The 27469-nt window shown below is 44.3% G+C and overlaps 1 protein-coding gene across 1 annotated transcript in view; it reads left to right on the top strand.

Moving 5' to 3' along the window:
• The first annotated feature begins 2562 nt into the window (after window positions 1-2562).
• LOC126293464 (uncharacterized) overlaps window positions 2563-27469 on the top strand; it is an 80692-nt gene continuing 55785 nt past the window's right edge. The window contains exons 1-3 of the mRNA XM_049986706.1: window positions 2563-2748; window positions 17039-17183; window positions 26576-26734. Coding sequence (XP_049842663.1) covers window positions 2645-2748; window positions 17039-17183; window positions 26576-26734 — 408 coding nt within the window. The 5' untranslated portion in view covers window positions 2563-2644. The remainder of the gene's footprint in view (window positions 2749-17038; window positions 17184-26575; window positions 26735-27469) is intronic.

Genomic DNA, 27469 nt, shown 5'->3' with positions numbered 1-27469 from the left:
TCATCTGCGTTTCTTCTCGGTGTAGCAATTTTAAAGGCTAGTAGTATACACTGTTTAGTCTTTTATTTAGCTGGCAGTATTGGCGCTCGCTGTATTGCAGTAATTCGAGTAGCGAAGATTTTTGTGTGGTAAATGATTCATGAAAGGTATAGGTTATTGTTAGTGTGAGCCATTATTTTGTAGGAGTTATTGAAAGTCAGATTGTGCTGCGCAAAAAAAATTGTGTGTCAGTTTAGTGATGATCAAAACGAGTAAAGAGAAAACTGTCTGATTACGTTGAGTTTTGCTCAGCTGTTTGAAAATCTAATAACGTATGAGTTTTCCAGCACTGTGATTCTTTAAAATCAAAGGGGACGTTTCAAGCTCCCTATTACTAGAATAGCCAAGCTGTGATTAAAATGAATGAAACAGAGTGGGAATGTGGTCTTGCCAAGGTAGAGCGAGTCCATCGGAAGTGTTTACAGACAGTGCCACATTTAAAATTAATTACTCAGATGCGTATAATTCCATTGCGTTGAAATAATTAAAAAGAAAAAATTATATCGTAACAGTTGTGTGATAGGGCTTTGCTAGCATTATACAGCAGCAGTGGCTACGCTAAGTCATACCAACAGCTCCGATGCACAAATATTAAAAGCACTCGCTTGGCAGGAGACACATCTAGTAAGCCTAATTTCTAGATGCAAGAGGTGGGAAAGTTGCGACCGGAAAAGACGACGGTAGTAACCTCTCAGTATGGAGGACCAGTAATCATCGTAAAATTAATGTACAAGAATGATCATGTATATGGATCAAGGGCCATCATGTCCGTAAAGATATTGAACTTTTGGGTGATGTAAGTCATTATTACAGAGGAAGTTTCAGGAAATGGAAAGTTTAGCACAGGTGCCAGGTACTCTCCACCATGCACCGTGCAGTACCTTGCGAAGTATGCATATACACTCCTGGAAATTGAAATAAGAACACCGTGAATTCATTGTCCCAGGAAGGGGAAACTTTATTGACACATTCCTGGGGTCAGATACATCACATGATCACACTCACAGAACCGCAGGCACATAGACACAGGCAACAGAGCATGCACAATGTCGACACTAGTACAGTGTATATCCACCTTTCGCAGCAATGCAGGCTGCTATTCTCCCATGGAGACGATCGTAGAGATGCTGGATGTAGTCCTGTGGAACGGCTTGCCATGCCATTTCCACCTGGCGCCTCAGTTGGACCAGCGTTCGTGCTGGAAGTGCAGACCGCGTAAGACGACGCTTCATCCAGTCCCAAACATGCTCAATGGGGGACAGATCCGGAGATCTTGTTGGCCAGGGTAGTTGACTTATACCTTCTAGAGCACGTTGGGTGGCACGGGATACATGGGGAAGTGCATTGTCCTGTTGGAACAGCAAGTTCCCTTGCCGGTCTAGGAATGGAAGAACGATGGGTTCGATGACGGTTTGGGTGTACCGTGCACTATTCAGTGTCCCCTCGACGATCACCAGAGGTGTACGGCCAGTGTAGGAGATCGCTCCCCACACCATGATGCCGGGTGTTGGCCCTGTGTGCCTCGGTCGTATGCAGTTCTGATTGTAGCGCTCACCTGCACGGCGCCAAACACGCATACGACCATCATTGGCATCAAGGCTGAAGCGACTCTCATCGCTGAAGACGACACGTCCCCATTCGTCCTTCCATTCACGCCTGTCGCGACACCACTGGAGGCGGGCTGCATGATGTTGGGGCGTGAGCGGAAGACGGCCTAACGGTGTGCGGGACCGTAGCCCAGCTTCATGGAGACGGTTGCGAATGGTCCTCGCCGATACCCCGGGGGCAACAGTGTCCCTAATTTGCTGGGAAGTGGCGGTGCGGTCTCCTACGGCACTGTGTAGGATCCTACGCTTTTGGCGTGCATCCGTGCGTCGCTGCGGTCCGGTCCCAGGTCTACGGGCACGTGCACCTTCCGCCGACCACTGGCGACAACATCGATGTACTGTGGAGACGTCACGCCCCACGTGTTGAGCAATTCGGCGGTACGTCCACCCGGCCTCCCGCATGCCCACTATACGCCCTCGCTCAAAGTCCGTCAACTGCACATACGGTTCACGTCCACGCTGTCGCGGCATGCTACCAGTGTTAAAGACTGCGATGGAGCTCCGTATGCCACGGCAAACTGGCTGACACTGACGGCGGCGGTGCACAAATGCTGCGCAGCTAGCGCCATTCGACGGCCAACACCGCGGTTCCTGGTGTGTCCGCTGTGCCGTGCGTGTGTTCATTGCTTGTACAGCCCTCTTTCAGTGTCCGGAGCTAGTATGGTGGGTCTGACTCACTGGTGTCAATGTGTTCTCTTTCCATGACCAGGAGTGTAGATGCAGATGTCGATGTGTGAGCGTCTCTTTGTGTCAGACCTGCAGTATCCGCCACAGTTGGAAAGCCCGATATGGTTATCGCTTCGTGAAGAGGCTGTTTATCATCAAACAAACACTTCAGACGTTTACCTCGCTATGCGGGCTTCCCCCACCCCCGGTTAGCAGTGTTTGCCCTCTCTAAATGTCTCCTTTCACATCTAGATAGTGGCACCATCTGGAGAGGCTGTGTTTGTTGTAACTTGTTCGTGCTTCCAGCTGAGCAGACTCGAGCCTACGGCAACATGAGGTTCCTCGCAGAAGCCTTGTTCTGTCTTGCGGCGCTGTCGGCAGTTTTCGCTGTTCCAGCACGCGTCTGGAAGCCGGAGAAAGATCTTCACGTCGCACGGTAAATACTGTTACGCTTGTCACGATGTTAACGTTTAGCGGTAAGTGCGAACGGATGACGTGTCCATATCGGATTGATGACTAATCAGCTATAAGTTGCGGTCTTCAGTCCGAAGGCTTCTCCTAATAACTACTGCAACGTACAAACTTCTGAATACGCATAAAGTATACGTTCATTGGTGTTCCCCCTCCCCAGTCCTTTCCATTGCACAAACGAAGTACTGACACTCTCTTGACGTCTCAGTCTGCGTCCTAACAACCGACCCCTTTATTTAATCAAGTTGCAAGAAATGTTTATTTTCTCATCACCTCGATTCAGTACGTCACAATTACTAGTTTAATACAGGATGTTTGAAAAAGCTTATACGTTATAGGATATAAGTTGCCATTATGAAAAACCACTGTTCATTTTGGTTCAGCTCCTCCGTGCCATTACCTGTGGCTTTTCGATTATTGAGTACGTGATTCCATATTATTTGCTCTTATAGGACCAACTGTACAGTGTCATGCATTGATGGCTATCACTGCACGACACCATACAGATAATGCTGCAAACTATACAATATATACACTACTGGCCATTAAAATTGCTACACCCAGAAGAAATGCAGATGATAAACGGGTATTCATTGGACAAATATATTATACTAGAACTGACATGTGATTACATTTGCACGCAGTTTGGGTGCGTAGATCCTGAGAAATCAGTACCCAGAACGACTTCCTCTGGCCGTAGTAACGGCCTTGATACGCCTGGGCATTGAGTCAAACGGAGCTTGGATGGCGTGTATAGTTACAGCTGCCCATGCAGCTTCAACACGATACCACAGTTCATTAAGCGTAGTGACTGGCGTATTGTGACGTGCCAGTTGCTCGGCCACCATTGAAAGCACGTTTTCAATTGGTGAGAGATCTGGAGAATGTATTGGCCAGGACAGCAGTCGAATATTTTCTGTATCCAGAAAGGCCCGTACAGGACATGCAACGGGCGGTCGAGGATTATCCTGCTGAAATGTAGGATTGCGCAAGCATCGAATGAAGGGTAGACTCACGGGTCGTAAGATATCTGAAATGTAACGTCCACTGTTCAAAGTGCCGGCAGTGCGAGCAAGAGGTGACCGAGACGTGTAAGAAACGGCACCCCATACCATCACGCCGTCTGATATGCCAGTATGGCGCTGACGAATACACGCTTCTAATGTGCGTTCACCGCGATGACGCCAAACACGGATGCGACCATCATGATGCTGTAAACAGAACCTGGATTCATCCGAAAAAACGACGTTTTGCCATTCATGCACACAGGTTCGTCCTTGAGCACACCGCAACAATGTTCCCCGAGCTGATAGTCCATGCTGCTGCAAACGTCGTCGCACTGTTCGTGCAGATGGTTGTTGTCCTGCAAACGTCCCCATGTATTGACTCAGGGATCGAGACGTGGCTGCACGATCCGTTACAGCCATACGGATAAGATGCCTGTCACCTCAATTGCTATTGCTGGGAGGCCGTTGGGATCCAGCACGGCGTTCCGTATTACCCTCCTGAACCCACCGATTTCATATTCTGCCAAGAGTCGTTGGATCTCGACCAATGCGAGCAGCAATGTCGCGATACGATAAACCGCAATCGCAATAGGCTACAATCCGACCTTTAATAAAGTCGGAAACGTGATGGTACGCGTTTCTCCTCCTTACACGAGGCATCACAACAATATTTCACCAGGCAACGCCGGTCAACTGCTGTTTGTGTATGAGAATTCAGTTGGAAACTTTCCTCATGTCAGCGCGTTGTAGGTGTCGCCACCGGCTCCAACCTTGTGTGAATGCTCTGAGAAGCTAATCGTACCATATCACAGCATCTTCTTCCTGTCGGTTAAATTTCGCTTCTGTAGCACTTCATCTTCGTGGTACAGCAGTTTTAATGGCCAGTAGTGTAGAATTACATTTTCAGTAAACAAAAATCCACTGATGATCGCTTAGTGGTGCCGAAACATGTTTGGGTAAAAAGAGAAAAAAAACTGTGTTTTCATAAAAGTAGAACTTACACTGAAAAGTGAAAGAAAATTTCAAACCTAATATCGTGTAAGGTTCCTGCGAGCACGCTGAAGTGCCCCAGTAAGACGTGGCAAGTATCTCGACGTATGTCTGAAATAGTGCTGAAGGGAATTTCCACCATGAATCCTGCAGGGTTGTGAATAAGTCCGTAAGAGTACTGGGAGGTGGAGATATTTTTTGAAGAGCACGTTGCAAGGCATCCCAATAATGTTCTTCATGTCTGGGGAGACTGATGGCCAGGGAAGTGTTTAAAAGAAGAAGAGTTCTCCTGGAGGCATCTGTGAAGGGTCTATCCTGACCGTGATTCTACCTGATCACAAGGAACTGGGCTATAATTTCGTAATCGCGTAGTAAGTGAAACAGTAACTACAGCAAAGCTATTGTTTTTTGAAATGGCTTTCTACTAATACGAAAGTACTGTATTTATGTATACTGTACATGTGGTCGCCAGCCGAATTAGGTAATGTGGTGCCAGGTTTTATGGTAAACCGCAAATAAACTTCGCCCTAAAAAAATGACCTCACTTGATATCCTAAATAACGTTCTAACACATTTACTCTCTATATTATGCAGTAACTTCCCCTAGCAAACAAGACAACAGCTAACCATTACGCAGGATACAGAATAGTCAATAAATGTAGTACACACTGCTATTGGCAGTACAATGAACAAGAGAAACAGTAACTACAGCAAAGCTATTGTTTTTTGAAATGGCTTTCTACTAATACGAAAGTACTGTATTTATGTATACTTTACATGTGGTCGCCAGCCGAATTAGGTAATGTTTTATGGCAAACCGCAAATAAACTTCGCCCTAATAAACTGACCTCAGTTGATACCCTAAATAACGTTCTAACACATTTACTCTCTATATTATGCAGTAACTTTCCCTAGCAAACAAGACAACAGCTAACCCTTACGCAGGATACAGAATAGTCAATAAATGTAGTACACACTGCTATTGGCAGTATAATGAACAAGTGAAACAGTAACTACAGCAAAGCTATTGTTTTTTGAAATGGCTTTCTACTAATACGAAAGTACTGTATTTATGTATACTGTACATGTGGTCGCCAGCCGAATTAGGTAAACTGGTGCTAGGTTTTATGGCAAACCGCAAATAAACTTCGCCCTAAAAAAATGACCTCACTTGATATCCTAAATAACGTTCTAACACATTTACTCTCTATATTATGCAATAACTTTCCCTAGCAAACAAGATAACAGCTAACCCTTACGCAGGATACAGAATAGTCAATAAATGTAGTACACAATGCTATTGGCAGTATAATGAACAAGTGAAACAGTAACTACAGCAAAGCTATTGTTTTTTGAAATGGCTTTCTACTAATACGAAAGTACTGTACTTATGTATACTGTACATGTGGTCGCCAGCCGAATTAGGTAATGTGGTGCTAGGTTTTATGACAAACCGCAAATAAACTTCGCCCTAAAAAACTGACCTCACTTGATATCCTAAATAACGTTCTAACACATTTACTCTCTATATTATGCAGTAACTTCCCCTAGCAAACAATACAACAGCTAACCCTTACGCAGGATACAGAATAGTCAATAAATGTAGTACACAGTGCTATTGGCAGTATAATGAACAAATGCAGAAGGGCAAATGAACCTGTCAACAAAGTCTGGCTGTCAGTGGCGTGAAGTACTATTATTTTAATTAAGTATCACAAAGAGATCATGATTTGTAACAGTACTGATTACTATGGGCTTTAGAAGTATGCCCATAAAGTTACTCTATAAAAAGCGACAGTAAAGTTACAAGAAAAGTTTTGGTGCATAATGAACGATTGTGCTGACTGCTACAAATATTCAGAAGGGGTCTTTATTTTCACTTAGCACTGAAGTAAAGAAGATTATAGGGTTCCTTAAACTGGTATGGTTTGAAAAACTGTCATCAGTTGTAAATGGTAACACACGGAATCAAGAAAAATGACAAATACCTTTAGCAACGACTTTAGGTGTAACGAATAATGCTAAATTAGTTCAACATTTAACAAGGAGACATAGCAACTAGTCTGTCATAGGACTCGAAGTCAAATTGGCTTTCTAAACGACTACACAACTTGAAAACTACTTTAAAAGGATCTATACGAAGAAACAATCAATTACAAGTTTACAAAAAAAAAAAAAAAAAAAAAAAAAAGAGCTTCAAATGGCTCTGAGCACTATGGGACTTAACTACTGAGGTCATCGTCCTCTAGAACTTAGAACTACTTAAACCTAAGGACATCACACATATCCATGCCCGAGGCAGGATTCGAACCTACGACCGCAGCAGTCGCTCGGCTCCAGACTGGAGCGCCTAGAACCGCACAGCCACTCCAGCCGGCTCTGCAACATATCACATTACCTTAAAGTACCGAACGAGGTGGCGCAGTGGTTACACACTGGACTCGCATTCGGGAGGACGACGGTTCAATCCCGCGTCCGGACATCCTGATTTAGGTTTTCCGTGATTTCCCTAAATCACTCCAGGCAAATGCCGGGACGGTTCCTTTGAAAGGGCACGGCCGACTTCCTTCCCGTTCTTTGCCTAATCCAATGAGACCGATGACCTCGCTGTCTGCTCTCCTTCCCCAAACAACCCAACCAACCTAACCTTAAAGTAACACTTTTAACGCGGGCCGAAGCGCCGGTGCGGTTCTAGGCGCTGCAGTGTGGAACCGCAAGACCGCTATGGTCGCAGGTTCGAATCCTGCCTCGGGCATGGATTTGTGTGATGTCTTTAGGTTAGTTAGGTTTAACTAGTTCTAAGTTCTAGGGGACTAATGACCTCAGAAGTTGTGTCACATAGTGCTCAGAGCCATTTGAACCATTTTTTGAACAGTTTTAACAATTTACACAAGTACACAAAGCATGCACCCCATAGGAGGGATGGAAACGGTACAAAACGCTAAAATTAAAAGATGAACTTGCCACCGAAGGTGCAACTTGGTTTTAACTTCTAAGAAAAGTCTTACGGCAATTTTATATACTAAAATGACCATTTAAATAAAAGCCCATGAAATGCAATCTTTCATAAAATTGTACAAGTTTGACCAAACATACTCCACAGTACACATATACCGCCTCTCAAGATGATAGGTAAGATAAAAACATATTTCAGGAGCTAGGCCGTCACACTTCGAGCAATAAATTCTTTATCGCCCTGAATCCGACAAACATGACAGAGGCAGCTACTAACATACTGCAGACATACAGACAGATATTAACTCCCTAACAAATGCGGACGAGAGACAGGCGAGCAAGCTGACCAAGAAAACAAGAGTAAATCATACAACATATCACCAATCTCTTAACTTCTAATAAACTGTGTTTTCCTGAGAAGACCTGGCGCAGCACCCCCAAAACGCTCTCCCGAACCGTCCGCTGCCAGCCGCTTCAACGGACGCAGGAAGGCTCGCCGGTCTTTCCCGATCAGCACCAACCGACCGACTGCCTGCTGCTCCGTCCGCGACTGCCCTGCTGGTGCGTCGCCCACTCACTTCCAGACACATGACGGCGGAAATACTGGATCGGACCGAACTATGCAGAGGAAACACGCCCACTGGCTAAGCGACATCCCTGCACCAGGGAAGGACCGAGCCAAGCTCCACAAGATGGTAACTGAAGGGGCCCAGAAGCGCTCGGATAACCAGTTACACCACGGCGTCGCAGCTAGCACCAGCCAGACCGATGTCGTGGGTTGACTCCTGTTGCTCTCGTGTCGACCGCGCAGCCATTATCCCTCGCTATTAGACTTGGCCACTGTTTCTATGTTTCGATACAGTGTATCGATACATGGAACTGTTTTAGTGTTTCGGAACGGCTGCGGTTCACTGTTTCGAAACAGTGGTGTTTCATTCCGCCCCTGTCTCGGATAACTGGACCAGATTCGGTCTCGAGCCAGGCACAGAAACTGTATCGTTGTTTCAAAATAAGGCTGTTTCAGTCCACCAGTGCTTGGAACGGACTAATTGTATCGAAACAGTGATGTTTCATTCCGCTCTGTGTCGGACGAGATTCGGGCACGGCACAGGTACTGAAACACAACATACCACTTCGTGAAACACTTTCAAGAGTGTCGAAATCTTTTTGACAAGCAATGGCATGAAGCTTAAGATATACGAAAATACAGTTTCGTTTCTAGCTGACTGTCATATTCCGAAATGGCGTAACGTCTGCTTTATAAACACTAACTATTCACATGCAAAATAATAAACATGTGAAAATCATTCAGTTAAATTAAACTTTTTGATGACATACGTTTCTCTGTTCATGTACAGTAATCGTATTAAGAGACGTGAGGAAGCCTACAATATTTTGAATAAAAAAAGGTATAGAGTGACAGTTATTAGAGATATAAATAAATTTGATGTAGGTATAATTGCAAGCAATCTGTAGCGTAATGGTGAACGGGAAGGACTAGGGAGCATGGTGAATTTATAGTAACGGTTCGAAACACCTTGTAAAACAAAAATTTTTCGGTTATAGCTTGTTATTTATTCCAATTATTTGGCGTTATTTGTGAGTCTATAGTCACTGTGCCTATTATCCACAATGATTCCCTTTGCGTGCATGGAAATTAGCAGGATGGGTAAATTACCCATACTAACGGAATGTGGGAATCCCAGTAGCATATCCGTTGTTTCTGCAGTCTGCTCCCACCTCCAGTTCCGTTCGTGGTGGTCTTTCTGTCTTCAGCTATGGCTGTCCTCAGCCAATTGAAAAGTATGAAGTCACACGACACGAAAGCAGCGCATTGCTGCAGGAAATACGAAACTGCCAAGACGTCTAAGTGATAGTTTCATGCTTTCTGCGATATGATTTAGCGCTCTCGCACCTCAATTTGTGTTTATGTGGACATACTTATACAGTAGACAGTCAAGATGATAAAATGTGTAGGTTTATTAGACTACAAAACACCAACTGTTTCACTGTTTGGAAACAGCATATCGAAACATTACATTGTACTGTTTCATTTGTTTGGAAACAGTTACGTGTTTCAGTTCGCCCACCTCTACTCGCTATACGGCGCGGCCCACTGGACTCACGTGGCGACCTCACACGCGCCGACGCTCAAGACGGACGTCATCTTGTGTCTCAGTGCGCGACCGACCAACCAACCGATCCAACCGGCCTTAAAGGTTGACCCGAACTACAGACATACTAGCACTCCGGGTGACAGACAGACACTGACTGCCGCACAAATGCGGACGAGAGACAGACCAGCAACTGGTGACGCGAGACTGACCCAGACTCACTCTGACTGACCAACTGACCAACTGGCAAATTTTTTTTCCCATTTTTTTTTTCTTTATTGATTTTCAATTTCCCAAGAAGGGGGCGGGCTGGCAGTAGCTTAGTACGCTGCTCTGCAGCCTACAGATTTTTTTTAAAACGGAAGATAAAACAGGCGATAAAACGGTGAGTTTAAGTGTAAAATGGCGGAAAAATGCGGATAGTTAAAACAGAATGCAAAGCGGTTGGTAATTTTAATAAAATACACAGGAATCAGACAAGTAACACAGTAGACACACAATTGAAAAACATGGCGACAGTCTGGTTTCTGTTCGCAAGAGATGAGAAATCACACCCAGCGACAGTATGATGGCCGTTCGCAACACTTCCCAAAAGACACAACACGGAACACTCACTGTAAAACACTGCACGAAAATGGCTGCACAGAGATGACACTCCTGAGCCAAAGGCAGATGGGGGGGAGGGGGTGACCTGGAGGGGGGGAAACAAGGAGAGGAGAAAACGAAAGGGGGGAACCAAGGATGGTGGATACTCATAAGGGGGGAGAGGGGCAGGGAAGATGCCTGAGGGAATGAGAAGAGGCAGAGGAGGGAAATGCAAAAGGACTCGGGGGAGAGAAGGGGGCAGAGTGAGGGGAGGTGGGGAAAAAAGAGGATGGAAGGGGGAGAGGGAGCATGGGAAAAGGATAGAGGAAAGGAGGGGCAGTGAGGATCACAGTTGATAGTAGGGATAAATGGAGGGAGAGAGGGCATCATCCGGGAGGGGGAGTTGATGGAAGCCACCTTTGGAAAGGAGATGAAGGGTGTAGATATGGAGGGTAGGGGGGACACAACAGTGAATGCGTGGCAGTGGGCAGGGATGGGAGAGGAGAGGAGCAACCAGGGAGTGGAGGGTTCAAGGCGGCAGGAGGTGTAGAGTATGCTGATATGTTCGAGGAATAGGAGCACATGGGGGAAGGAGTGAGGTCACAGAGGATCCATGTGGGGAATGGGAGGTATATACGGAAGGCGAGGTGGAGTGCATGACGCTCAAGGATCTGGAGGGACTTATAGAATTTGAGGGGGGGGGGGCAGATATTCAGGAGGGACTGGCATAACAGAGGAGGTGTGGAGGATGGTAGAGGGGTGCAACCCCCAATTTCGGCCAGAGAGGAGTCGGAGGCGGTTGTGGGCTTTGGATTGGATGGAGTGGAGATGAAGTATCCAGGGTCAATGGTGAGGCCAAGATAGGTGAGGGTGGGGGAGAGGTGGACAGGATGGGCGCAGACAGTAAGGGAGAAACCCAGGAGCCGGAAGGAATGAGTGGTACGACCTTCGATGATTGCCTGGGTCTTGGAAGGATTGATTTTCAGGAGGCACTGGTTATACCAAGTGATTCTGGAGAAGGCGTTGGAGGGTAGGAGCGATCGGCGAGGAGTGCGGTGTCATCGGTATACTGCAAGAGGGGGGAGGGGCATATCGGACATGTACAGGAGGTAGAGGAGAGGGGAGAGCCCTGGGGCACACCTGCAGAGGGGTAGAAGGTGTGGGAATTGGCATTATGGATGGTAACATAGGAGGGGCGGCGAGAGCGGAAGGAGGCCATCAGACAGATGTAAGTGATAGGAAGGGCATAGGTTTGGAGTTTAAACAGGAGACTGGGATGCCAGGCAAGGTCGTAGGCCTTTTCGAAGTCAATGACTGGCGAGCGCCTAGCGCCTCTTAAATGCACGTGAACAGGCGACCTTTCCCCTTTCCCACCAGAGGGAGACACCAAAGCTGCGACTGCCACAGCAGCGCCACCGCCAGAAACGGAGGGCGACTGCTTCACAATACGCGCTGTGGCGCGCTCTTCAAAACAGCAAATTTTACCACAGCTCAACTGTACTCTGTTCATCATAAGAATAAACCTGATGCAAACATAATGGCATGTATTCTTCAGCGTGTGCTTCCATGTCATTGGATTTCGTTTCATGTGGAGCGGAATCAAAGCTGTGACCATTACAGTCAAGTACGATCATCTGGAGACGTTTTATGCTGTGTTACACAGACATAGACTGAGAGATAATGTGCAGGACAACAGCTTTACTGGCGCATTAAACTTGGACAGCACTGGCCAGCAAGCAGCGCAACTAACCTGCAATGATGTGCACATAGTTCCGCGTAGTCAGAGCTACACAACTTTCCCACTAGAGTGCGCCCAGCTAAGCACAACAGCCCAGGCGCAGCGCTCGTCCGTCTCCGCTCTACAAGATGGCGCTGCCTTAGAGATGGACCAAATTCTGCTTCCGCCGATCCGCGTATTAATATGTCACGCAGCCAATGAGATTGCTGCTAACGTAGAACCTTTTCTCCTCGCGGATCACACTCACGCAGTGATACGTGAACGCTAGAGGTATTATAACGAGTGTACAAACCTGGGATCAGTAAGTCTGCATTAGTCTTTGCCAGTCTGCATTAGTCTGTAGTCAAGTTTCAGTCTGCGCCTAATAAGATTATCATATTCCTGTACATACCATGAAGATAAATGTATAAACACTTTGACAAGTATCAGAGATATCTGAGAATAAGATTAACGTACCAAGCCAAAGGAACTTCAATTTGTCAATTGTAAAAAGGATCCGGAATCAAGTTACGTAATGTCTATATTTTTTATTATTTTAATAAATGTGTGTAAAAATTAATAAGTTCTGTTTAAAGTTAGTCACCGTAAATCTGCTACTCTAAGCGTGCAAGTGGCATTTCTATCGCCTGACCTAACGGCAGAAGATAAACACGCCACTATAAGACCACGAGACATATTGCTGGAACTCGCCTACTTCGTTAGAGTGACAAGTCGAATAATCTGATCGTGTGTGTACCGAGGGTCTTACAGTACGCACACCACATCTGAAATGGTGCGAGCAGCTGCATTTCAGACGTAAAAAGAGACGAGCATAGAAATAATATAACTTCGAATGGTATTCAATTTGTAAAGAGAAAGAAATAACATTCGGCAAAACTCATCACTACCGCATGCTTCTTAGCTGAGCAGACGGAGAGCATAAAATTGTCTCGTTCTCACCCGCCGTAGTATTCTAATTACAAACAAGAGGGATGAAAATTTTTGACTTGAACATATGTTAATTTTTCTGAGCGAACTGTGTGTAATGCAAAAGCATACTGCAGCGACTTCACCGTACTGTTGAATACTTAAAACGCTGAAGGTATTAATTAGTCAGTCGTCTGGTATTGTCTTACCTCCTTCCTTATCCGAGAAATACAAAAAAATGGTTCAAATGGCTCTGAGCGCTATGGGACTTAACTTCTGAGTTCATCAGTCCCCTAGAACTTAAACCTAACTAACCTAAGGACATCACACACATCCAGTGTGCAGACGAGAGACAGACCAGCAACTGGATCGGAACCTGTTACCGTAGCGGTTGCGTGGTCCCAGAATGTAGCGACTAGAACCGCACTGCAACCCTGGCCAGCGAGAAACACATTTCAGTTCTGGAACTGTCATATGTTACTTTGATAACGAGTCCATCAACAGCAGAATCCACGAAGCCGACCAGGCGCCGCATTTTCTCCTGTTTCTTTTATTACGAGCCGTTCCATTTCCCGCCAGCGTTCGGCAGTGACGTGTGGAAAAGCTGCGTGCGTTATTTCCAGTACCTCTGGCAGCTAAACAGTCGTGTTATTTCTCGGGCCAAATCCCTTAACTTGGCTCCAGATCAGCTCTGTTAGGTTCGTACTGTAATGGTACAGTGGCAAATGTAACAATGGAACATTTCTATCGTCTGATTGATGCTGTGAAAATGATTGTTTTTCATGTTTGTACGATACTTATCTACCGCTGTAGTACAATACGATGGACATAGTCAAAATAAAGAGGATTTGGTTTTTCATTTTTCCCATAAGAAATTAAATTGTAACGTTTTCTTAATTTAAGCAACCTTTATTAACAGTATTTCATACAATATCGGTAACTGAGTATTTATGTTTGAAATGAAAACACCAATTTCGTGTGCAGTATGTGAGTTAAAACAAGAAGACGCGCATTATTCCTAAAAAATGATGACGAATTTTACAATTAAAAAAAGACACAAGTGATGCTTGAACCAATAAAACATGAAATGCAATGGCTTGCCAAACTACTACGCTACTGATTCTTTTAAAATCTTATTTTGTTCATTTATGTTCGTTGTATCTGCTCGAAGCGGACGTCGCAAGACACCTGTTTCAATTCGTCGTTCACCCATTAACTCAGTTTTTTTATTATTATTACAGAGGGCAGCTAACCCTCTGACCGAACACGCTGAGTTACCGTGCCGGCCTGATTCAGCTATATCTCTTTTTTCTCGATGTATTTGGTCGTAGCGGAAGTCACATGACATCCGCTGAAGTTCGTTGTTGCTGCAAATCGAATGTACAGGTGTGAGCAACTGCTTCTAATACATTATCACAGAAAGTTTCAGAGCCGTTTATCTCTGTATATTTATGATAAACATTAACAACAGCCTATTTCTCGTCACTTTTTAACCGTGTTCGATGTGCGTGTTTCACTACGGAAAAGAAAGCAGCCTCAGACATTTTCCTACTGCGCCTTAATAGCAAGACCATCAGAGAACAGCGCTGCAAAGCCTGTGACTGTACACGATTTCTGAAACAAAAACTGAGTAGCTAAAGCGTGATGAAGAAAAACGTTGATGGCTGTTAATACATTTCAATAACTTCTACATCTACATTCTACGTTTATACTCCGCAAGCCACCCAAAGGTGTGTGGCGGAGGTCACTTAACGTGCCACTGTCATTACCTCACTTTCCTGTTCCAGTCGCGTATGGTTCGCGGGAAGAACGACTGCCGGAAAGCCTCCGTGTGCTCTCGAATGTCTCTAATTTTACATTCGTGATCTCCTCGGGAGGTATGAGTAGGGGGAATCAATATATTCGATACCTCATCCAGAAACGCACCCTCTCGAAAACCTGGACAGCAAGCTACACCGAGATGCAGAGTGCCTCTCTTGCAGAGTCAGCCACTTCATTTTGCTAAACATCTCCGTAACGCTATCACACTTACCAAATACCCTGAGACGAAACGCGCCGCTCTTCTTTGGATCTTCTCTATCTCCTCTGTCAACCCGACCTGGTACGGATCCCACACTGTTGAGCAATACTCAAGTATTTTGTAAGCCACCTCCTTTGTTAAGAGATTACTTTTTCTAAGGACTCTCCCAATGAATGTCAACCTGGCAACCGCCTTACCAACAGTTAATTTTATATGATCATTCCGCTTGAAATCGTTCCGTACGCATACTCCGAGATATTTTAAAGAAGTAATTGCTACCAGTGTTTGTTCCGCTATCATAGAATCATACAATAAAAGATCCTTCTTTCTACATATTCGCAATACATTACATTTGTCTATGTTCAAGGTCAGTTGCCACTCCCTGCACCAAGTGCCTATCCGCTGCAGATCTTCCTTCATTTCGCTGCAATTTTCTAATGCTGCAACTTCTATGTATACTACAGCATCATCCACGAAAAGCCGCATGGAACTTTGGACACTATCTACTAGGTCATTTATATATATTGTGATAAGCAATGGTCTCATTACGTTCCCCAGTAGCACGCCTGAGGTTACTTTAACGTCTGTAGACGTCTCTCCGTTGAGAAGAAGATGCTGTGTTCTGTTTGCTAAAAACTCTGCAATCCAGCCACACAGCTGGTTTGATATTCCGTAGGCTCTTACTTTGTGTATCAGGCGACATTGCGGAACTGCACCGAATGCCTTCCGGAAGTCAAGGAGAATGGCATCTATCTGGGAGCCTGTATCTAATATTTTCTGGGTCTCATGAACAAATAAAGCGAGTTGGGTCTCGCACGATCGCTGTTTCCGGAATCCATGTTGATTCTTACAGAGTAAATTCTGGGTTTCCAGAAATGACATGACGCGCGACCAAAAATCATATTCTAAAATTCTACAACAGATCGGTGTCAGAGATATAGGACTATAGTTTTGCGCATCTGCTCGACGACCCTTCGTGAAAACTGGAACTACCTGTGCACTTTTCCAATTATTTGGAACCTTCTGCCTTCCGTTCCTCTACAGACTTGCGGTACACGGCTATTAGAAGGGGGGCAAGTTCTTTCGCGTACTCTGTGTAGAATCGAATTGGTATCCCGTCAGGTCCAGTGGACTTTCCTCTGTTGAGTGATTCCAATTGCTTTTCTGTTCTTTGGCCACTTATTTCGATGTCAGCCATTTTTCCGTTCGTGCGAGTAGTTAGAGACGGAACTGCAGTGCGGTCTTCTTGCGTGAAACATCTTTGGAAAAAGGTGTTTAATATTTCAGCTTTACGCGTGTCATCCTCTGATTCAATGCCATCATCATCCCGGAGTCTCTGGATTTCTGTTTCGAGCCACGTAAGACCACAACTTCCTAGGATTTTCTGTCAAGTCGGTCCATAGGATTTTACTTTCGAATTTACTTTACTTTACTTGCGCTTCACGCATAGCTCTCCTTACGCTAACTTTGATATCGTTTAGCTTCTGTCTGTCTAAAAGGTTTTGGCTGCGTTTAAATTTCCAATGAAGAAGCTCTCTTTGTTTTCGCTGCAGTTTCCTAGCTTTGTTGTTGAACCACGGTGGGTTTTTCCCGTCCCTCACAGTTTTACTCGGCACTTACCTGTCCAAGGTATTTAAGGTTTCATTTAAAGTAACTTAGTAATAATATACATAATACATAAGTAGGACCTACTTCCAAGAACGTAACAACACCGATGTACGTGTGCTAGGGCTTCTGACCAATCACCGCGTTTGTGTTTGTTTACATCAGGTTTATTCTTATCATGAACTAATTATAGTGTACAATGTCAGCAGAGAACTTACACAGAATATACATATATCTGTCGATTATTGGTGCTACCAAAGGCCGAAGTTGCCTGATACATTCCTTGTCCGTCAGCGTTTGCGTCTTTACCTGGCAAAAACTTGTTCTGCACACAGGCCGCAACTGCATCATGCCGACAGCCGCCTGAGTATTGAATTCAATGAGCTGTTCGACCGCCTGATCGACGGCATATCGACTTTCATAGTTTCCAGCGGTCTCGACCCACTGCCGCTTCCGGACGAGGGAATCGAGTCCACCATTGTGAGTATCGATCACCACCTATCTACAGTACAGACATCCTCCCGTACTACCACATACAATTGTTATACTAAGAAGTAGAGACTGGCCAGTTTTCTGAAGTATTGATATATCGGCCACATGGTAGATAGTTCTAGACTTATCAATACAGAACATGCATCGATGTTAAATTATCGAATGGTCTGGTTGCCAGATATTCAGTGTAACATCGATCTGTTTTACAAACCAGATATCTGATATGTGGAAAATAGCATTTGTAGACTTAGAGAAAGCTTTTGACAATGTTGACTGGAATACTCCCTTTCAAATTCTGAAAGTGGGCGGCGTAAAATACAGGGACCGAAAGCCTATTTACAATTTGTATAGAAACCAGATGGCAGTTATAAGAGTCGAGGGACATGAAAGGGAAGCAGTCGTTGGGAAGGGAGTGAGACATGGTGGTAGCCTCTCCCTGATGTTGTTCAATCTGTATATTGAGCAAGCAGTAAAGGAAACAAAAGAGAAATTCGGAGTAGGTATAAAAATCCACGGAGAAGAAATAAAAACGTTAAGGTTCGCCGATAACATTGTAATTCTGTCAGAGACAGCAAAGGACTTGAAAGAGCAGTTGAACTGAATGGACAGTGTCTTGAAAGGAGGATATAAGATGAACATCAACAAAAGCAAAACGAGGATAATGGAATGTAGTCGAATTAAGTCAGGTGATGCTGAGGGAATTACATTAGGAAATGAGACACTTAAAGTAGTAAAGGAGTTTTGCTATTTGGGAAGCAAAATAACTGATTATGGTCGAAGTAAAGAGGATATAAATTGTAGACTGTCAATGACAAGGAAAACGTTTCTGAAAAAGAGAAATTTGTTAACTTCAAGTATAAAGTGTCAGGAAGTCGTTTCTAAAAGTATGTGTATGGAGTATAGCCACCTATGGAAGTGAAACATAGATGGTAAATAGTTTAGGCAAGAAGAGAATAGAAACTTTCGAAATGTGGTGCTACAGAAGAATGCTGAAGATTAGCTGGATAGATCACATAACTAATGAGGAGGTATTGAGTAGAATTGGGGAGAAGAGGAGTTTGTGGCACAACTTGACAAGAAGAAGGGACCGGTTGGTAGGGCATGTTCTGAGGCATCAAGGGATCATCAATTTAGTATTGGAGGGCAGCGTAGAGGGTAAAAATCGTAGAGGGAGACCAAGAGATGAATACACTAAGCAGATTCAGAAGGATGTAGGTTGCAGTAGGTACTGGGAGATGAAGAAGCTTGCACAGGATAGAGTAGCATGGAGAGCTGCATCAAACCAGTCTCAGGACTGAAGACCACAACAACAACAACAGATATGATTAGGGAAGTTTTTATCATAGATGACATAAAGTCATTATGGAAGTCCACTATCATTGTTATACTCAATATAATTGTCTGTCTTGATCGCTATTTTTTTGTTTTTGTTTTTGTTTTTTTGTTTTTCAAATTAACTTCTTAATGCGTTTCGGCCACGACGATCAACATAATCGTATTTAAAATCTCTGTATATTGTATCTTGACTGTTCTCATGTATACTCTTAACCTTTGGTGCAAGCGTAGATGAGGGCTGACAATACAGACAATATTCAAATTTTTAATGTGTTGCTGGTGATGACTAAGTCCAAAACGCATCAGGATGTATAGTAAAAATATTAATCTATATCTTTAAGGACAATTTTATTAAATTTATAGTGCTGGAAGTATGTCGCTGTTGAGTTATAGAAACGTTTTGTCAACAAATTTGTTTAGCTACAACACTTTTTCATTACACCCGCATGTGTGGTGAGAACTTTCCACTCTGCATTGAGTAACTACTATCGACAATCGTTTCCAGAATGAAATTTTCACTCTGCTGCGAAATATGCGCTGTTACGAAACCTCCTGATAAATTGAAACTGTAAGACCGCGATTCGAATTCAGGACCTTTGCTCTACGAACTGAACTACCCAAGCACGACTCAAGACGCGTCCTCACACCTTAACTTTCGCCAGTACCTCGTCTCCTACATTCCAAACTTCACAGAAGCTCTCCTGCGAAACATCTAGGGCTAGCACTCCTAGAAGAAAGAATATATATCGGATATATGACTTAGCCACAGCCTGGGGGGTGTTTTGAGAATGAAATTTTCATTCTGAAGTGGAGTGTGCGCTATTATGAAACTTCCTGGTGCATTAAAACTGCGAAAGACAAAGGTCCCGAGTTCGAGTCTCGGTCCGGCACACAGTTTTAATCTGCCAGGAGGTTGCAACAACCACTTAAATAATTTCACAGATACCGAAATTATTAAAATTTGTAGAGCCTAGTAATGGTATTAAATTGATAGAGATACACTATGTCAATACAGATATTAGACAGAAAAGGAAATTAAAAGCAGTGTTGAAGTTTTTAAAGTTTTTCCTAACGCCTAACATAAGTGATGGTTCAAAGCAATGATATTCTACATCTACATCCATACTCCGGAAGCCATCTGACGTTGTGTGGCAGAGGGTACTTCGAGTACCTCTATCGGTCCTCCCTTCTATTTCAGTCTCGTATTGCTCGCGGAAAGAAGGATTGTCGGTATGCCTCTGTGTGGGCTCTAATCTCTCTGATTTTATCCTCATGGTCTCTTCGCGAAATATACATAAGAGGGAGCAATTATATTGCTTGACTCCTCGGTGAAGATATGTTCTCGAAAGTTCAACAAAAGCCCGTACCGAGCTGGGGAGCATCTCTCCTGCAGAGTCTTCCACTGGAGTTTACCTATCATCTCCGTAACTAAATGACCCTGTAACGTAGCGCGCTGCTCTCCGTTGGATCTACTATATCTCTTCCATGAACCCTATCTGGTGCGGATTATTCAAGCAGTGGGTGAACTTCCTTTGTTTTCGGATTGCATTTCCTTAGGATTCTTCCGATGAACCTCAGTCGGGCATCTCCTTTACCGACGATCAACTGTATATGATCATTTTATTTTAAATCACTCCTAATGCCTACTCCAAGATAATTAACTGCTTCCAGTTGCTGACCTGCTATATTGTAACTAAATGATAAAGGATCTTTCTTTCTATGTATTCGCAGCACATTACACTTGTCTACATTGAGATTCGTCATTCCCTGCACCATGCGTCAATTCGCTGCAGACCCTCCTTCATTTCAGTACAATTTTTCCTTGTTACAACCTCTCGATACATCACAGCATCATCTGCAAAAGGCCGCAGTGAACTTCCGATGTCATCCACAAGGTCATTTATGTATATTGTGAATAGCAACGGTACTATGACACTCCCATGCGACACACCTGAAATCACTCTTAATTCGGAAGACTTCTCTCCATTGAGAATGACATGATGCGTTCTGTTACCTAAGAACTCTTCAATCCAATCACACAATTGGTCTGATAGTCCATATGATCTTCCTTTGTTCATTAAACGACTGTGGGGAACTGTATCTAACGCCTTTCGGAAGTCAAAAAACACGGAATCTACCTGTGAACCCGTGTCTACGGCCCTCTGAGTCTCGTGGACGAATAGCGCGAGCTGGTTTTCACACGACCATCTTTTTCGAAACCCATGCTGATTCCTACAGAGTAGATTTCTAGTCTGCAGAGAAGTCATTATACACGAATATAATACGTGTTCCAAAATTCTACAACTGATACACGTTAGAGATATAGGTCTATAGTTCTGCACATCTGTTCGACGTCCCTTCTTGAAAACGGGGATGACCTGTGCCCTTTTCCAATTCTTTGGAACCCTACGCTCTTCTAGAGACCTACGGTACACATCTGCAAGAAGGGGGGCAAGTTCCTTCCCATACTCTGTGTAAAATCGAACTGGTATTCCATCAGGTCTAGCGGCCTTTCCTCTTTTGAGCGATTTGAATTGTTTCTCTTCCCTCTGTCGTCAATTTCTATATCTACCATTTTGTCATCTGTACGACAATCTAGAGAAGGAACTACGGTGCAGTGTTCCTCTGTGAAACAGCTTTGGGAAAAGACATTTGGTATTTCGGCCTGAAGTCTGCCATCCTGTTTCAGTATCATTTTGGTCACAGAGTGTCTGGACATTTTGTTTTGATCCACCTACCGCTTTCACATAGGACCAAAATTACTTAGGATTTTCTGCCAAGTCAGTACTGCGGATATATGGCTTAGCCACAGCCTGGGGGACATTTCCAGAATGAAATTTTTAGTCTAGATTGGGCGCTGTTATAAAACTTCCTGGGGGATTAAAACTGTGAAAGGCAAAGGTCAAGAGTTCGAGTCTCGGTCCAGTACACAGTTTTAATTTGCCAGGAAGGTGCAACAATCATTTCAATAATTTCACTGCTATCAAAATTATTAAAATTTGTAGAGCCTAGTAACGGTATTAAATATACAGGGTGTTACAAAAAGGTACGGCCAACTGTCAGGAAACATTCCTGACACACAAAGAAAGAAAATATGTTATGTGGACATGTGTTCGGGAACACTTACTTCCCATGTTAGAGCTCATTTTACTATTTCTTTTCAAATCATATTCATCATGGAATGGAAACACACAGCAACAGAACGTACCAGCGTGACTTCAAACACTTTGTTACAGGAAATGTTCAAAATGTCCTCCTTTAGCGAGGATACATGATTCCACCCTCCGTCGCATGGAATCCCTGATGTGCTGATGCAGCCCTGGAGAATGGCGTATTGTATCACAGCCGTCCACAATACGAGAATGAAGAGTCTCTACATTTGGTACCGGGGTTGCGTAGACAAGAGCTTTCAAATGCTCAAGTCAAGAGGGTTGAGGTCAGGAGAGCGTGGAGGCCATGGAATTTGTCCGCCTCTACCAATCCATCGGTCACCGAATCTGTTGTTCAGAAGCGTACGAACACTTCGACTGAAATGTGTAGGAGCTCCATTCTGCATGAACCACATGTTGTGGCGTACTTGTAAAGGGACATGTTCTAGCAGCACAGGTAGAGTATCCCGTATGAAATCATGATAACGTGCTCCATTGACCAGACATGGTATTGTATGTTAGAGTGGGTGTGGTTAGGTTAGGTTAGGTTATGTTAGGTGAAAGAACATGGGGCCCAATCAAGACATCACCAACAATGCTTGCCCAAACTTTCACAGAAAATCTGTGTTGATGACATAATTGCACAATTGCTTGCGGATTCTCGTCAGCCCACACATGTTGATTGTGAAAATTTACAATTTGATCACGTTGGAATGAAGCCTCATATGTAAAGAGAATATTTGCACTGAAATGAGGATTGACACATTGTTGGATGAACCATTCGCAGAAGTGTATCCGTGGAGGCCAATTAGCTGCTGATAGTGCCTGCACACGCTGTACATGGTACAGAAATAACTGGTTCTTCTGTAGCACTCTCCATACAGTGACGTGCTCAACGTTACCTTGTACAGCAGCAACTTCTCTGATACTGACATTAGGGTTATCTTCGGCTTCAAGAAGAATAGCGTCGTCCATTGCAGGTGTCCTCGTCGTTCTAGGTCTTCTTCAGTCGCGAGTCATAGGCTGGAATATTCCGTGCTCCCTAAGAAGCCAATCAATTGCCTCGAACGTCTTCCTGTCGGGACACCTTCGTTCTGGAAATCTGTCTCGATACAAACGTACCGCGCCACAGCTGTTGCCCCGTGCTAATCCATACATGAAATTGGCATCTGCCAACTCCGCATTTGTAAACATTGCACTGACTGCAAAACCACGTTCGTGATGAACACTAACCTGTTGATCCTACGTACTGATGTGCTTGATGCTAGTACTGTAGAGCAATGAGTCGCATGTCAACACAAGCACCGAAGTCAACATTACCTTCCTTCAATTGGGCCAACTGGCGGTGAATCGAGGAAGTACAGTACTTAATGACGAAACTAAAATGAGCTCTAAAACGGAAATTAAGCGTTTCCAGACAACATGTTTTCTTTATTTGTGTGTGAGGGATGTTTCCTGAAAGTTTGGCAGTACTTTTTAATAACACCCTGTATCCACAAATATTCAGGTACCGCATTTTGATTTAGAGAAGGGAAGAAAAAGTTTTACATAAGCTAAATTTGTACAAGAATTGAGTTTATATGCAGAACTTAGGAAAATAAACATCTTTTTCTATCAATATGCAATTGTACAACTTACAAGATAAGATGTTCAACTATTTTTCTGAACAGCATTTATGGAGGTTTCGACACTATGGTCAAATCACTTGTTATTTCAAACTACTTTACAAATAAGGTTAAGGACCATTATTTACAGGATTGTTTACTATTTGAGGAAACTCATGCCTCATCACTAAATTAATTTAAATTCAAAGGAAACCAAACTGCGCTGCAAAAGTCTCGTTAGTACTGGAGCAACCTCGCCAACCTTGATCCAGCCAGTCAGAAACTCATAGATACCTTACATCTACATCTACATCTACATCCATACTCCACAGGCTACCTGACGGTGTGTGGCGGAGGGTACCTTGATTACCTCTAACGGTTCTCCCTTCTACTCCAGTCTCGTATTGTTCGTGGAAAGAAGGATGGTCGGTATGCGTCTGTGTGGGCTCTAATCTCTCTCATTTTATCCTAATGGTCTCTTCGCGAGATACACGTAGAAGGGAGCAACATACTGCTTGACTCCTCGGTGAAGGTATGTTCTCGAAACTTCAACAAAAGCCCGTACCGAGCTACTGAGCGTCGCACAAATTATTAAATTTTTGTGATTTTTCACATTGCTGCTACAGTGGGCACACAAGTCAGAGTTCTTTCATGTAATGGTAAAGCTAATAACAGTAACGCATTTTCTATAACATATACTACCGACCGCTGTGAGAGGTTGTGGGGTGGAGGGGGGGGGGAGGGGTAAGGGAGAGGGGTCACACTTATGGACCAACAGGAAAGGAATAAAAGAAATACGGATTACGTTAACTGTTATGAACATGCTTTTAAAAACTTATTTATGTGCAAGTAGGATCCACAACCTGAAATTATTGAGTGTAATATTAATTGTTAAAAGTTAGGTCTACTTGTAATTGAGAGGGAACTTAATAATATTGTCAGTTTAACCTAAAAATCTAAAACAATTACGTAATCTGGTAGAAGAATTCATTAAAAACGGTAAATACATTTTTCGAACAATGGAAATTCGGAGTATCAAGAGTCTAAGGAAAAATGTAGTGCTACTTACTGTAAAGATGACGGGTTAAGTCGCAGATATTTACACATTAGCTTCCAGCCAACCTACATCATAAAAGGAAATACATACACACACACACACACACACACACACACACACACACACACACATACACACACACATTATGGCAAACCATTTCTGGGATTCCTACCGAAGTGAATTGTAATACAATCACTAATAGAAAACAACATAGCAACCACACACACACACACACACACACACACACACACACACACACACACACAGATTGATTAATACAAGCAAACACACCTCACACACACATCGCCGCCCTCTCCAGTAGCTCTCACTGGAATGCGTGACGGAACTCACAGAGATGGCGGTCGTGTGTGTGAGGCGAGTTTGCACATGTTAATGAAAGTGTGTATATATGTGTGTGTTTCGTTTTCTGATGAAGGGTGCAGATGGAATTTAACGTGTGAGTGTCTTGTTTTATTTGAGCCTATCTGAGTGTTACATTGCTTATGTTTACAGTCTCCGTAAGTGTCTGTTGTTCTGTCTGCCGTGTCAGCCCAAGCGCGACGCCCACAACAACTTAATCTCCTGACTCTCACCGCTGCTTACATTGTAAATACATTTTTCAGTGTTTTGAAATCTAGAGTATATTCGCAACAGTCGGTCATAAACTACCCATCCCTCCCCCTGTTAAGGCGTGGGTTAAATGATGCAAAATAAGTGCTGCATGCAGTCACATAACAATAGTAATACACTACTGGCTATTAAAGTTATTACACCACGAATATGACGTGCTACAGATGCCAAATTTAACCGACATCAAGAAGGTGCTGTGATATGCAAATGATTAGATTTTCAGAGCATTCACACAAGGTTGGCGTCGGTGGCGACACCTACAACGTGCTGACATGAGGAAAGTTTCCAACCGATTTCTCATACACAAACAGCAGTTGGCCGGCGTTGCCTGGTGAAACGTTGTTGTGATGCCTCGTGTAAGGAGGAGAAATGCGCACTATTACGTTTCCGACTTTGATAAAGGTCGGATTGTAGCCTATCGCGATTGCGGTTTATCGTATCGCGACATTGGTGCTCGCGTTGGTCGAGATCCAATGGCTGTTAGCAGGATTTAGAATCGGTGGGTTCAGGAGGGTAATACGGAACGCCGTGCTGGATTCCAACGGCCTCGTATCACCATTGGTCGAGATGACAGGCATCTTATCCGCATGAGTGTAACGGATCTTGCAGCCACGTCTCGGTCCCTGAGTCTACAGATGGGGACGTATGCAAGACTACAACCATCTGCACGAACACTTCGACGACGTTTGCAGCACCATGGACTATCAGCTCAGACATCACGGCTGCGGTTACCCTTGACAGACAGGAGCGCCTGCTACGGTGTACTCAACGACGAACCTGGGTGCACGAATGGTAAAACGTCATTTCTTCGGATGAACCGATGTTCTATTGACAGCATCATGTTTGGCGACATCGCGGTGAACGCACCCTGGCGTAACACTCGGTGTGATGCTATTGGGTGCCATTGGTTACACGTCTCCGTCATCTCTTGTTCGCATTGACGGCACTTTGAACAGTGGACGTTACATTTTAGATGTGTTACAACCCGTGCCTCTACTCTTCATTCGATCCCTGCGAAACCCTACATTTCAGCAGGATAATGCACGACCGCAAGTTGCAGGTCCTTTACGGGCTATCTGGATACATAAAATGTTTGATTGCTGCCGTGGCCAGCACATTCTCTACAACTCTCACCAATTGAAAACGTCCGTTCAATGGTGGGCGAGCAAATGGCTCGTCACAATGCGCCAGTCACTACTCTTGATGAACTATGGTATCGTGTTGAAGCTGCATGGGCAGCTGTACCTGTACACGCCATCCACGCTCTGTTTTACTCAGTGCCCAGGCGTATCAAGGCCGTTATTACGGCCAGAGATGGTTGTTCTGGGTACTGATTTCTCAGGATCTATGCACCCAAATTGGGTGAAAATGTAATGACATGTCAGTTCTAGTATAATATATTTGTCCAATGAATACGCGTTTATCATCTGCATTTCTTCTTGGTGTAGCAATTTTTATGGCCAGTAGTGTATAAAAAAGACTCCAGAGTGTATCGTGTAATGCACTTCAAAGGTGAACTGTGTAGTGCAATATAAACGAGTATATGAGTTTTACCTTGCAAGCTGTAGACTGACCGCCGGATGGTCGGGGTGTTTTTGTCGCCAGACGGATCCCCTGGGCATCGAACGCACGACAGAGATCTCGCTGAAGAAGGGCTGGTTGACCGACCTGTCCACGTTCCAACGAGACGGCGACGCCAAGGTGCGCTACGTCAACTCGTCCCTGCACGTGTTCAGCGTCGGCCTGGACTTCCCAACGGTCTCCGTAAGTGCCTGTTGTTCTGTCTGTCATGTCAGCCCACCCGCCAGGCCCACAACCACCTACTCACCCGACCCCCACCGCAGCTGCCATTCCTCCACAGTACCCACGCGTCGAGTCCGGAGGCTTGCTGGTTGCCTCTCTCTGTTCATACCATGCCTGCCACGGTCGCCGGGCGGTTCTAGGCGCTTCAGTCTGGATCCGCGCGACTGCTGCGGTCGCAGGTTCGAATCCTGCCTCGGGCATGGATGTGTGTGATGTCCTTAGGTTAGTTAGGTTTAAGTAGTGCTCAGAGTCATTAGAACCATTTTGTTCATACCATGATCAACACAATTTCTGGCACGCATTTTCAGGTATCAGGTGGTTATAATAAAAGTGCACCTATTCCCATCTGTCTAGGGTGGGCTATAATTACAGTAAACTTGATGGGCATTCTAATGTGTTAATGCGAAAGGGATTTGCACTTGAAAAACAAATTAGTTATAATTTTGGCCACTAGGTGCAAATCTGGCGCTGTGAATGCAAGAAATATGTGTAGAAATGTTTTCATATGTAATGGATTAACTACAGGACATGGGTCGAAAATGTCAGGCATGTGGGAAAGCTATCATGTTGGTTCTATTATTAACAGTCACTTATACGGAGTGTTCAAAAAGTCTCTTTGCAGTGCCGTATGTTTGTTAGCCGAGCGTGCCGTATGCCGCTGTGAATATACCGAAATGATACTCAGTGAAAATATAT

Source organism: Schistocerca gregaria, chromosome 10 (genome assembly GCF_023897955.1).
Source record: "Schistocerca gregaria isolate iqSchGreg1 chromosome 10, iqSchGreg1.2, whole genome shotgun sequence".
Lineage (NCBI taxonomy): Eukaryota > Metazoa > Arthropoda > Insecta > Orthoptera > Acrididae > Schistocerca > Schistocerca gregaria.
The sequence above is the reverse complement of the archived record's forward strand: the minus strand, read 5'-3'. Positions and strand labels throughout refer to the sequence as shown.